The 13,584-nt window shown below is 37.5% G+C and overlaps 1 protein-coding gene across 1 annotated transcript in view; it reads left to right on the top strand.

Annotated features, from left to right (window-relative positions):
• TENM1 (teneurin transmembrane protein 1) overlaps positions 1-6,673 on the top strand; it is a 786,103-nt gene extending 779,430 nt beyond the window's left edge. Inside the window, exons 31-34 of the mRNA XM_036840114.1 lie at positions 45-432; positions 1,281-2,501; positions 3,093-3,235; positions 4,972-6,673. Coding sequence (XP_036696009.1) covers positions 45-432; positions 1,281-2,501; positions 3,093-3,235; positions 4,972-5,730 — 2,511 coding nt within the window. The 3' untranslated portion in view covers positions 5,731-6,673. The remainder of the gene's footprint in view (positions 1-44; positions 433-1,280; positions 2,502-3,092; positions 3,236-4,971) is intronic.
• The last annotated feature ends 6,911 nt before the right edge of the window (positions 6,674-13,584 follow it).

The raw sequence follows: 13,584 nt of genomic DNA, 5'->3' as shown, positions 1-13,584 counted from the left end.
CTCCAATGGTACTATTATGCTGTCGTGCCTTTGTCTCGTTTCAGTCTGTGATGCTTCTCTTACATAGCCAGCGGCGTTATATCTTTGAGTATGACCAATCGGATTGTCTGCTCTCAGTCACCATGCCTAGTATGGTGCGCCACAGTTTACAAACCATGCTTTCAGTGGGCTACTACCGGAACATCTACTCCCCACCAGACAGTAGCACTTCTTTTATTCAAGACTATAGTCGAGATGGCCGACTACTACAGACCCTGCAGCTGGGGACAGGGCGCAGAGTTTTATACAAGTACACCAAGCAAGCAAGGCTGTCTGAGATTCTCTATGATACCACCCAGGTCACATTAACATATGAAGAGTCTTCTGGAGTGATTAAGACAATACACCTGATGCACGATGGCTTCATTTGCACAATCAGATACAGGCAAACAGGTTTGTTGTGAAAGGGTGGTGATGTATACAACCACATCAGTCTTATGAAATTTTTGCTGGCCACAGTCTGAGATATAAGCATTAACCTATAGACATTCAATTCAACCAAATTTCACTTGCATTATCAAATTATCTTCCATTGAAAATGAAAAACATAAGTGACATGAAAGCTGATTCCTTAAAAGCATACAGTACATTTCTCTTTCTATGTCTCAGCTCTCAAGAAAGTTGAGTTCTAGGTACCTAGTCTAACTGTGTACCGGTCCCTACTCACCACCAAATCTTCCCAAAGATGCAGCTGCAAGATATGAGTCTCACTGAAACTAACTCAAGCCCTATGTAACCTCTATAAGCCTCAGTTGATGGCAACATGTCTTTAAAAGTCACAACTTTTGATTATATTTCATCCTTTCGGTTTATAAAATGCCCAAATCCAGTTACTTGAATGCTGGAATTGGTCAAAACCTGACCCTCTGACTTTGTAGCACAGGTTAAATAAACTGAAAGTATTTTTGTCAGTAATTATTTTTAAAAAAGCATGTTTATAATATCAGTTTCATCACCTCAACTACTGGATGGGTTATTACTTCTAAAGTTCCTATAGTTAAATTAGTCTATAACTATAATATACAGTATTTAAATTTTTTTCATATTTGGTGACCACAACTACGAGAATATATATATCTATGAGATGAGATGCCCAGGCATTAGATATCAGAGGTCAATCTCTAATATTTTATTTTGAATGTAAAAGCATCCATACTAAAGAAAAGAACACTAGAATTTTCTGATTGTTCAATATTGAGCGCCTAGCTTTGTTCTCATTATTTTTATTTTGATCCCTTCAGGACCTCTTATTGGGCGCCAGATTTTCAGATTCAGTGAAGAAGGCCTTGTGAATGCTCGGTTTGACTACAGCTACAACAACTTCCGCGTGACCAGCATGCAAGCTGTGATAAATGAAACCCCTTTGCCCATAGATCTGTACCGATATGTCGATGTCTCTGGTAGAACAGAGCAGTTTGGAAAATTCAGTGTAATTAATTACGATTTAAATCAGGTCATAACTACTACAGTGATGAAGCACACCAAGATCTTCAGCGCCAATGGACAAGTCATTGAAGTCCAGTATGAAATCCTAAAGGCAATTGCCTACTGGATGACTATTCAATACGATAATATGGGCCGAATGGTAATATGTGATATCAGAGTAGGAGTAGATGCCAATATAACAAGATATTTCTATGAATACGATGCTGATGGGCAACTTCAAACTGTTTCTGTAAATGATAAAACCCAGTGGCGTTATAGTTATGATCTGAATGGCAACATCAACCTCTTAAGCCACGGGAATAGTGCTCGTCTTACTCCTCTCCGATATGACCTCCGAGATCGCATCACCAGACTAGGAGAAATTCAGTATAAAATGGATGAAGATGGCTTTCTGAGGCAGAGGGGAAATGACATATTCGAATATAATTCTAATGGTCTGCTGCAGAAAGCCTACAATAAGGCTTCTGGCTGGACTGTGCAGTATTACTACGACGGGCTTGGGCGACGTGTCGCCAGTAAGTCCAGCCTAGGACAGCACCTCCAGTTCTTTTATGCAGACCTTGCCAACCCCATAAGAGTTACTCATTTGTACAACCACACGAGCTCAGAGATTACATCCCTGTATTATGATCTCCAAGGTCACCTTATTGCCATGGAGCTAAGCAGTGGTGAAGAATATTACGTAGCCTGTGATAATACAGGAACCCCGCTAGCCGTGTTCAGCAGTCGAGGTCAGGTGATAAAAGAGATACTGTACACGCCTTATGGAGATATCTATCATGACACTTACCCTGACTTTCAGGTCATCATTGGTTTTCATGGAGGACTCTATGATTTCCTTACTAAATTAGTGCACCTGGGGCAAAGAGACTATGATGTTGTTGCTGGTAGATGGACGACGCCTAATCATCACATATGGAAACAGTTGAACCTCCTTCCTAAACCATTCAACCTCTACTCTTTTGAAAATAACTATCCAGTTGGCAAAATTCAAGATGTTGCAAAGTATACCACAGGTATTTAAACGGTGTAACACTTTATGCTAAGGTAAAGAGAAAACTCGTTTATCACATAATCTCAATGCCTTTGTAAATATGCTTCCTCTTCCTGCCAGCTAGCCCACAAGTTATTGTGCAGTCACTCTCTTCCTTAGTCTTCTAGAGTGAGCAGAACTGTGTATGTTGACATAAAACATGATGCTTTTGCATCCCAGTACATTTTCTCTTTCCTTTTAAGCTTTCTTTTTGTAGTTTTCACTCTTAAAAGTTTCTACAAATAATTTCATAGAAGAAAAATCAGGATTCTGTTGCATCAATATCAATTAGATATAAATCTAATGTCACAGTCTGTGTGGCCTTCTTACCACTACCACATTGAGAATTTCCACACAGTAAACTGAGCCGATCTCTGTGATTATCCATGAATCAAAAGGTTTCCCTGGGGAAAGGATCATATGTTTTGGAGTGGGTGACATAAAGGGGAGTTTATCCCTAACTTACCATTGGCTAAACCTATCGAAGGCAGGAGAGGCATCTTTCAAGCTTTCCACAAAAGTTGTAAAGTATGGGCTTTAAAATCTTTTTTTCTTTTAAATTTGTGTCTCACAGACATTGGAAGTTGGTTGGAGCTATTTGGTTTCCAACTACACAATGTACTACCTGGATTTCCCAAACCAGAATTGGAAAATTTGGAATTAACTTATGAGCTTCTACAGCTTCAGACAAAAACTCAAGAGTGGGATCCTGGAAAGGTTAGTATATGTTTTACCATCTCTATTTCGCTGAAAAAACAGAAGAGCATCCAACATCATGAAACATACATTTGCTTACTTATGTTTGAATCTTCTTGAATATTCACTTAAATGTCCATGATTAATGAGGAGGTAGGAAAAAGCTTCCATGAGGAAAGGATCAGGGAATTGGAGCTTTGGGAAAAGAAAAGACTAACGTGTGACTTGATGACTGCTGCAGAAGAAGAAAGTGGAACTGAACTTTAAATAACAATTCTAAAATGGGCTACCAAGGGCAATTATGGAGGGGGACTTCCCTGGTGGTCCAGTGATTAAGACTTTGCCTTCCAATGCAGGGGGTGTGGGTTCAATCCCTGGTGGGGGAGCTAAGATCCCACATGCTTCACGGTCAAAAAACCAAAACATAAAACAGAAGCAGTATTGTAACAAATTCAATAAAGACTTTAAAAATGGTCCACATCAAAAAAAATCTTTTAAAAAAAAAGGGCAATTATGGATTCTATATAGAGAAAATTGTTCACTAAGAGACCTAAAGCATCAGATCTCCAACTGCAAAATAATTCAGGGCATAGTGCATTAAGAGCATGGGAATAACAAATTAAATTATTCTGATAAATGGGGCTTCCCTGGCGGTCCGGTGGTTAAGACTCCGAGCTTCCATTGCACGGGGCACAGGTTCAATCCCTGGTTGGGGAACTAGGATCTTGCATGCCTCATGATGCAGCCAAAAAAAAAAAAAAATTATTCTGATAAAGAAAAAGTATACAAGAGTAATGAAGCAAAATAATAAATATTACAGAGAGAAAGTCTCTGGAAGAATAGGAATACCAAAACATTCAAGGTTCAGCAGATAATTCCATCACTTAATGAGGTACAAATGAAAACAAGAAAGAACTTTATCTTTCAGTTGAAAGAAAGAGGAATATCTGTGTTTGCCAAAAAAAAAAAAAATGGCTTTAACAAAATAAAACTGAAACTTGGGTGAGAGGGCTTGAAATTCAAGTATAAAAATTATAACGGAAAGGAAATTCTAAATAAGTACTATAGGCTTATCCCTTTTTGTAAATACATATAACATGTAAATGCTTTTTGTAATTAAACGTCCTGAAAAAAGTTTAACAAAATGTTGAAAATTTCTGATGCTTTGTAATGGATACTTGGAGGTTCATTATTCTCTTCTCTTTATTTCTTAGTATGTTTGAAATCTGCCATAGTAAAAAGGTTTTTTTTTTTAATCCACGTAAAAAGATCCATGGACTTGCTGATTTGCCCGTGTGATTTATAAGGTCATAAGCTACTTGAAAGCAAGAATGATGCCTTATACCGTCTCTTATACCTCACTGTGGCTAATGTATTACTCTACATCCAATAAGAAACAGCTAGTCAGTGTCCGTTGAATGGGTAAAAATAAAATGTCTTTGTTTGGGGGGAACTAGACCCACTGAAGTGCCTTTTAGCTCTGCGATTCTATGGTGTCAAGTTTGAACGTATTTGCTTATGCTTAACTCAACTCACCAAGATATCAAGAAATATATGCCAGGTGATCAAGTCACCTGTTAGTCTTTTCCAAAGCTCTAGTGAAGAGATTCCAAATTTGGCTTGTTTTTAAATCACAAACCAGCAAGTTAAAGAGAGAAGGAAGCAACCTGGCAAGCCTTTGCTTTCTACAATCACCAAGCATATGCTAGGTGTCTAATCGTCTGCTGCCTTTGCTCTGTGCCTTTCTTCTTTCCTAGACCATCCTGGGTATCCAGTGTGAGCTCCAGAAACAGCTCAGGAATTTCATTTCCTTGGACCAACTTCCTATGACTCCCAGATATAATGACGGACGGTGCCTTGAAGGAGGGAAGCAACCAAGGTTTGCTGCTGTTCCTTCTGTTTTCGGCAAAGGTATAAAATTCGCCATCAAGGATGGCATAGTAACAGCCGATATTATAGGAGTAGCCAATGAAGATAGCAGGCGGCTGGCTGCCATTCTCAATAATGCTCATTACCTGGAAAACCTACATTTTACCATAGAGGGGAGGGACACGCACTATTTCATTAAGCTTGGGTCTCTGGAGGAAGACCTGGTGCTCATCGGTAACACTGGGGGCAGGCGCATTCTGGAGAATGGTGTCAATGTCACTGTGTCCCAGATGACTTCGGTGTTGAATGGGAGGACTAGACGGTTTGCAGATATCCAGCTCCAGCACGGGGCTCTGTGCTTCAACATCCGGTATGGGACAACTGTCGAAGAGGAAAAGAATCACGTGTTGGAGATCGCCAGACAGCGTGCTGTGGCCCAGGCCTGGACTAAGGAACAAAGAAGGCTGCAAGAAGGGGAAGAGGGTATCCGGGCATGGACAGAGGGGGAAAAGCAGCAGCTGCTGAGCACTGGGAGAGTACAAAGCTATGATGGGTATTTTGTTTTGTCTGTTGAGCAGTATTTAGAACTTTCTGACAGTGCCAACAATATTCACTTTATGAGACAGAGCGAAATAGGCAGGAGGTAACAAAAAAAATCTCTGCCTTTGCGTCACCAAAGACTGCCTGTTTTTAAAACATAAAATGGTTTATTGTATTGGTTTTCTAGATCAGAACTCTGTATATATAAATATGGAGGAAAAACATATCCAACTGCCTTTCAATGTGACGGAAGATGGTATTTTAATATTGTTTGTTTAAACTCTTTAAGAAATGACAGAGATTTTTAGTTCTTGTGTGGCAGTATTCAAAATAACACAAGTAGAACTCAAACAACTAAAAAAAAAATTTTCAGCGAGCACCGCTTTCAATTTGTGGAGCCATGCAGATGTTCAAATATAAAGAAAGAACCTGAGGTTCTCCATGTCTATTGTGACACATGGTTTCATATTCAGCTTTTGGCAGAACTTGCGGGCCATTTGAAAGGTGGTGCAATCATATCTGAACCTTGCATTTCGAAAGACTGCCAGCTCTTTCACATGTTCCAGATCTGTTATAGGAAACTTTGAAAGAAGTGTAAAATGTCCTCGGCCACCATCTCCTAGAGTCAGGACCCATTTGCCCTTCGTCCCTGATGATTCCTCCTTGCTTGTTGAAATAGATGCCATGTTGTTGTGCTGTGTTTTGGCGTGTGGTGGCTGGGTTCTGTCTACCACGCTTCCCTGTGGTGTGTGGTCACCAAATCCGATTGCCACTATTTGCTCGTGTGTACATGATACCAAGGCAGCTGGCCAATGTGACTCCTCCCACCCAACTTGTTTTGACTACATTTTGTACACAATTGTCCAGCTGTATTGGTGTCATGAAAACATAGCTTTTATTAACCTGGGTAGGAATTTCTCATTTATATATAGGGTGTGTTTTGGTCATAGTTTCACATTCGTGATTCAGTATTTATACACTAATCCAATGGTTTTGTGCACATGAAAGGTAATTTACTACAAAGTGTGATTCTGGTACAAAAAAAAAAAATAGGCTTTCGCAGGCATACGTGCCTGGGATGCCGACACATTACACTCACTACTACTGCAGAAATTCATAAGAGCCAAAACCTTTTAAAAAAAAATAGACATAGTACTAAGGTGAAAGGAAAGTACCAAAGGGAAGACCAAACTAAACATCACGGGAAGTTGCTGCCACATTGTTTCACCCCACTTAGATTTATCTTTCAAATGTGCAATTCTGTATTGAACATCTCCCAGCCATAGTCAGGAAATTTAATTAAGTGAGCCCTTTCCAACCTAAAACATTTCAACTAATTATAGAGAGGCAGACTATTTTTTACTAAGATAATTTATATGGTTAGTTATTTTAGTTCTCTGTCTTTGCCCATTTATTTTTGATTTAATCATCTCTCCTGCCTAGGAAAATAGCTATTTTCCAGGAAGGGTTATTTTGTTCTACGATCATTTAAAATGCAGAAAAAGATCAGGATTAGTGTTAATATCAGCTGCAGTTTCTCAATCTGTATGAATCCTGTCGTAAAAGAAGCCCCTTGGTGAGCTGGGAGTTTTGTGCCCAGTGACAAAGAGACAGTTTGTAAACTGCTGTGCAATTGTAAGTTACCACAAATGAAAATACAGGACAGCACAATGTGGCCTGTGGAAAATTCTCCTGAGCCAGCTTCAGCACTTTCGTCACCAGCTCTGGACACTCACTATGTCTGAAGGAGAATTTATGATGGAATGTTGCAGTTTGGATTCTTTCCAGCCACTACCTGAATGCAGTGTGGGGTCATTGCCTTGCTTTGTGATGACAGTCTTTTTTGAAAATATGCAAAGTCAGAATCCAGGCTCACATTAAGGTTTTTAAAGAGTCTGGCTCCTAACTACACAAAGTAGAGTGAGAGAAAGGCAAGGACCCGATGACAGTAGGGGAGGGTGTATCCAAACATTTCATTTTCAAAACCTTCAGGTTGGGATTACACATGTATTCCAAGAGAGAGAAAGAATTCATGATGAACTCATATTGGGGGTTTTTTCCCCTGAATCAGGCCTGTGTTAATGGTATAGTATTTATTCAGGACAGGATCTAAAATTACTAACAAACTTGTTGAAAATTTGAATACCTCCACACCAGCCTAAAAATGGACCTTAAGTTCCTAGAACCTCTGATGTTCTTTTAAATCAATGGAAAAATAACTTATGAACTGTATATAAAGAGTGCATTCATAAATGTGATGATGTATTTTATCACTAATCCAAGATGTCAATATTAGAGTCTATTTTGCTTATACTTTAAGCGATTATACTTTTTTGCAATTCACTGATGATGTATCATTTTCAAACTGCTTTAAATATCCATTAGAAACAAGTATTTGAAGCTTTTACTTAATAGTAATTACCATGAACTGTGCATTTCTAGTTTGAAATACATATTTATTTAATTTGTGCCTTTAGTTTTTTAAAGTTATATTTGTATTATATTCAGAAAATGCACTTTTTATCACTTAGAGCTGTGGTTTTAATAATGCCTTGAACTATTACTGTTCTCTTTACCACTTCCAAAGTTTTTTAGGAGGAAAGAGAAAAAAACCCCAAAAGGTTAGCACTAATGAGTAGTAAATCTAAGAGAAACATTTTGGCATTTCTTAATAAGAACATGGAGATATTGAGTACATCACTTCCTATTCATGTGAATACAAAGAATGCCTTTATTGACTTGTAGTTCTGAACTTTAAACTAATGAAAGAACAATTCATTTGTATTTCTTGATGAAAGTAAAAGCATTTTAAAGAGAAATATATGAATTTCTCATACCCAGAAGACAGGTGGCGGACACTACACAGCCACACACCATTCAAGGAAGTTCAAGTGAGAGCACAGCAGTCGGGCTCTCCTATGAAGAATATTCTGGGCTGGAGGCAGGGAATACTCCGTGGTTGTTTCTTTTTCCTAGTTAGGCCCATTTTATTTGTGCTTTTTTTGTTTTATTTTGTTTTGACTCTTGCACTACAGTCTAGAGATCCAAATGAGCTGAAAAGTTCACAGTTGAACAGACGTTTAAATATATTTATTTTTAGTTGTCATTCTAATCATTACTGATTAGAAGCATGATTCCTGAAGGAAACGGAAATAGAGCCCAATTCATACTAATTTTTAGTAAAACACTTGCCATATAAATAGGCATATGTTTTATTTTTAACCCAACAAAATAATGTATAAAATAAGCGTGTCCTTTACTGTCAATTTATCTAGAAGCTCTATAATATATAGACTATATATATAATATAATATATACAACATAGCCAAATGTATGAAAACTTAACGATGTATAATTTGGAATTCACATGCTATGTAGAGAGGTATACAATTAATTCTAATTTTTGTAAGATTGTTCTTTTTCATTACTGTTGACACAGTTTCAAGCATCCTATCATGTTGTTTCTACTTTTTTTCCTCTCTTTCCTTTTTTAAAAAATTTTTTTAACCAGACCAGGCCCTACTGTAATAGCACCTAAGAGAGTCAGGGCAAAGTTTTTGCATTTATAAAGATATATTCCTGTAAGGGCAACTGTAATGGAGTTCAGTGGTAATGGAAGCAAAAGTACAGTAATCAAGTATTGAAAGGAACTTTTGGAGAGACTGGAGTGTATTATAGCTTGTGGAAAAACAGAAGGCTACAGATTGGATGCAACGTTCTTGTGTTCTTAGAGGAACTCACATACACATAGCTGACCTGACTAGTACTTCAGATCTCAGACTGCTCTTCCACAGCCTTCTGTAAGGTTCTTTATTCTGCAAAAAAACAAAAACAAAAAAAACAAAAACAAAAAAACAAAACAAAGAAAAAAAAAACAGAAAATAACAAACAACAACAAAAAAGAATTCAACCACAAAATAGTGACTGTTTCAGTGTGTCCTTCACGTGAAAGCTATTAAGGACCAAATATACTACTGTGTGTAAGAAGAAATTACTTCCTAAACAGTAACTGAAAATAGTTAGAGTTAAACTTGCTGTGGATTTTGTCTTGGCAGTTGTCATCTTACATTATTTGTCAAAGGAAACGTGTTTGGCAGTTAAAAAATCTTTCCTTAGATTTAGTGGTGGACTTTAACCTCTTAAATAAATGTTAGTATATCAGATTGTGTCCTTGAAAATATTTTACTTGTATGATTCATGACAATGTCTAAATCTTTACTATTCTTCTGGCAAAAGCATCAGTAAGAAAGAAGGTGAAAAAGAGAAGTATAGCCTTTACGTCAGAAAAATATTCTTTTTAGCTGCTTACTTTCTCATGAGAAGTAAAGATGTTTACAGTGTATGCCAAGATTTTCAGTTTCTATATAACAACAGTTAGAGGTTCTAATCATACAGGAAATTGTGTTATAATGGCCTGAGCCATGTTGCTAGGAAACAATAGGTTCCAGTTTTGTATTCCTGCTCTCAATCCTGTGCTGAAAAGTGACTGGATACTGTACAGGTTCATGTTCTCTGGCTGCAGTTAAATGGTCTTTTGCATTTTGCTCTGGCTTTCAGGCCAGAAGCATGCATTTTTCTACAAGAGCATCACAACAACATGCTGTAAATATTTAAAGTTAAACATTATGTGTCGATATTTGAAAGAAAAAGTACTTTGAATATTTCATTTTTAAAAAATAAAATTGCAAATGAACACTGTGTCCCATTTTATTCATGCGCCAAACTGCATTCTCAAGTCAGTCTGGTCACCTGAGATTTGAAAAGTGGCTCCCCTAACAGGGAGCAATAAAACCACATCACCTTGAAAATATAGGTGCAGAAGTCAAAAAGGCACTAATCCTAAGCAGACGCCTCTTCACTTTTATTTTTCATACATATAGGATCTCTGACACAAATGACCATTTAATAAAAATAAAATAAAAAAAGAGTAGCTGTTTCAAGTTTAAATGCCTCTAGGCTAGGCCTCATAAAGGTTCTCTCTCCTGCTGATGCCTTTCTCAGCAATAGAAAGAAAATTAAGAATTGAAAAACAGGGGTGAGAGGGAGCTAGGAGAGCAAGGCAACCCAACGCATTGGCAACGAATGAATGGGGCAGGGGAGGCAATCAGGAAAGACTAAAAAACAACAACTCTTCTGAGGCCCGAAGTCCTGGGCAGTTACAATGGCCCTTGGCACTTATTTTTCACAAAAAGACATTTACGAGTGACACTGGGAAGGCTGGCCAACAGATCTTCCAAAATTCATCTTGATAGTAATGGGGTACGTATAGTCCAAACAGCCTGTTACTGAAACTTGCTTGGCATCCTGGAATTTACACCACTCTAAAATGCCCTGCTGCCTTTTTATTCACTCGTATATACAGAGATACAGTGAAAAGATTGACAGAGCAGAAGACAATCCTGATTGTTTCAACACACCAATCAGCAAAAAGCAACGGGGGTGGGGAGTGGAGTTGGGGGATATTAGTAACACCAGGAGACTGTTTTTTCAAAATATGCATCCCACCCTCAGTACAAAAAGAAAGAAGCAAGAGCTCCTGCGTTGAGAGAATTATAAAGGAGATGAGGGATTTCTCCATGTTCCTTCCCTGTTCACCCTCACTTTTAGAGATCTTTAAATATCAATGCTATTTAAACATTTAGTAATATTACTACCGTAAATTTATATAATTCTAGTATCTCAATAATCCTGTGAGGTGAGCAAGACTTAATTGTTCCTATTTGGCAAATGTAATACCAGCAACAGACTGACTTACCTAAGGTCACTGGCATAATCAGTGACAAAGCCGAAAAGCAAATTCAAGTCTCATTTGCTATGTTGATGGTCTCTCTCCAGTCGATCAGGTTATATTTTTTCCACATAAAAATATTCATTTAAAAAGCAAATGACCTAATGATGAAAATTCAGCCTTTTACTACAAGTTGGGCCAATGATCCCAAATTATGAAAGTGTCCGAACTGGGCAGTTTAACTTCACCCCGAGCTGCAAACTGCAAAATTATGGTGTCCCATTTACTGCAAGGGCAAACATAGGCGACAAAGTTGAATTTATAGCCCACTAACAGGAAGACTAGGCATCTGTAACCTTGAAATGCTCAAGGGCAAATCTAGGTTTTATTATTAATAGACTTTTTGGATTCTGAACTCAATAAAGTGAATCAAATAAAACATAAGCTGATGTCTAAACATTCTTAACAGCTTTTAAAGCTGGTTCTCACATTTTAACTTCTCTATCCATTCTACCACAAATAATATCTTAAATCCAGCCCTTGATTTATACCAGAAGACTTAATCAGAGGCATCTTCTGTAGACCTCTTCTACCTATGTACTACCACAAAGGTTCCCTGCCTGTAACAGCCAAATGGACAATTACCTAAGCTTGTCTCCCTACTGACCTTATCTCTTCAGAACAAATTTCAGAGAAAATGAACAAGTATTTGATAAACTGTCATGTTCCTTGTGGGCTTGCTGACACACTTTTTTTTCTGAAGAAAGGTGTGCACTTAGAAGTATATGTGCATTTTTCTACCTTTACTCAGCATCTTACAGGTATATGTTAACATGGCAATATTTTAGATATGGCAAGGATATGACCTTTCTGTAAAGGTGCAAGCTATTATGTACTGGGAAATAGCAAGGATGCTCATGCCAGGAAAGAAAAAGTGCAAAAAACTTGATGAATAAAAGGCCAGCAAAAGAAGACAGTGGGTAGGCACATCAACTGGAAAATTTGACAGTAGCAAAATCAGAAAAGCACTTACCTTTTTCAGTGAATCAGTCCAATAAGATAAGTAAGATGACTTTCATCGATGCTTTATTTAGTATATTAATAGCACCTATCTTTGACTATTTTTGAAAGGAATATTTTAAGACAAATTAGGAAAATAAAGCTTTCAAATACTTTATTAAAATATGAAAAACCATAAATAATTCAAAAAAGCTTTTTCAAAAAAGGCCCTGGTAAAGGAACATGCAAACAATTCATATATTTAGGATTATTCCATAATGAACAAATTAGAGTAAAAATTAGTTACACCTATCAAAATTTAAACCCAAGCTACAAATAATTAAAAAATATCTAAACATATGCATTTTATTTGGAAAGTCAGCTTTCTGAATTCCTTTACAAATTAAAGTGATGCTTTTACTTCTAGAAATGGTAACTGGAGCACAATACATCATTGTGGCCATACTCCACTTTTGCACTCCCATAGCATCCAGGTTAAATGCTCAGAAATCAGATGTTGCCAGCAGAGAGAGTAGCTTTATCTCTTGGCAGTTCACTAATTATTAACCAAGCTCACTACCTCTCACGGTACAACCCAGAATTCCAAGTTACTGGTTTATAATGAAACATAATGAACCAGCTTCCTATGGACCATGGGCCAGAGTATTGGGTTAACTCATTCTTCCTTTAAAGACAGATCTACCTAGGGAACCCTTGTACACTGTTGGTGGGAATGTAAATTGGTGCAGCCACTGTGGAAAACAATACGGAGGTTTCTCAAAAAACTAAAAATAGAGCTACCATATGATCCAGCAATCCCACTCCTGGGTATATATCAAAAACACTAATTTGAAAGATACGTGCACCCCAATGTTCACGGCAGTATTATTTACTGCCAAGCTATGGAAGCAACCTAAGTGTCCATCAACAGATGAACAGATAAAGAAGATGTGGTATATATATACAATGGACTACTACTCAGGCATAAAAAAGAAGGAAATTTTGCCATTTGCAACAACATGGATGGACTTGGAGGGTATTATGCTAAGTGCAATAAGTCAGACAAAGAAAGGCAAATACTGTATGATATCACTTATATGTAGAATCTAAAAAATACAACAAACTAGTGAATATTTTAAAAAAGAAGCAAACTCACAGGTATAGAGAACAAACTATTGATTACCAGTGGGGAGAGAGAAGGGGGGAGGAGCAATATAGGGGTAGGGGATTAAGA

Source organism: Balaenoptera musculus, chromosome X (assembly GCF_009873245.2).
Source record: "Balaenoptera musculus isolate JJ_BM4_2016_0621 chromosome X, mBalMus1.pri.v3, whole genome shotgun sequence".
Classification (NCBI taxonomy): Eukaryota; Metazoa; Chordata; class Mammalia; order Artiodactyla; family Balaenopteridae; genus Balaenoptera; species Balaenoptera musculus.
Note: the sequence above shows the minus strand (reverse complement) of the source record. Positions and strands in the feature narration are given on the sequence as shown.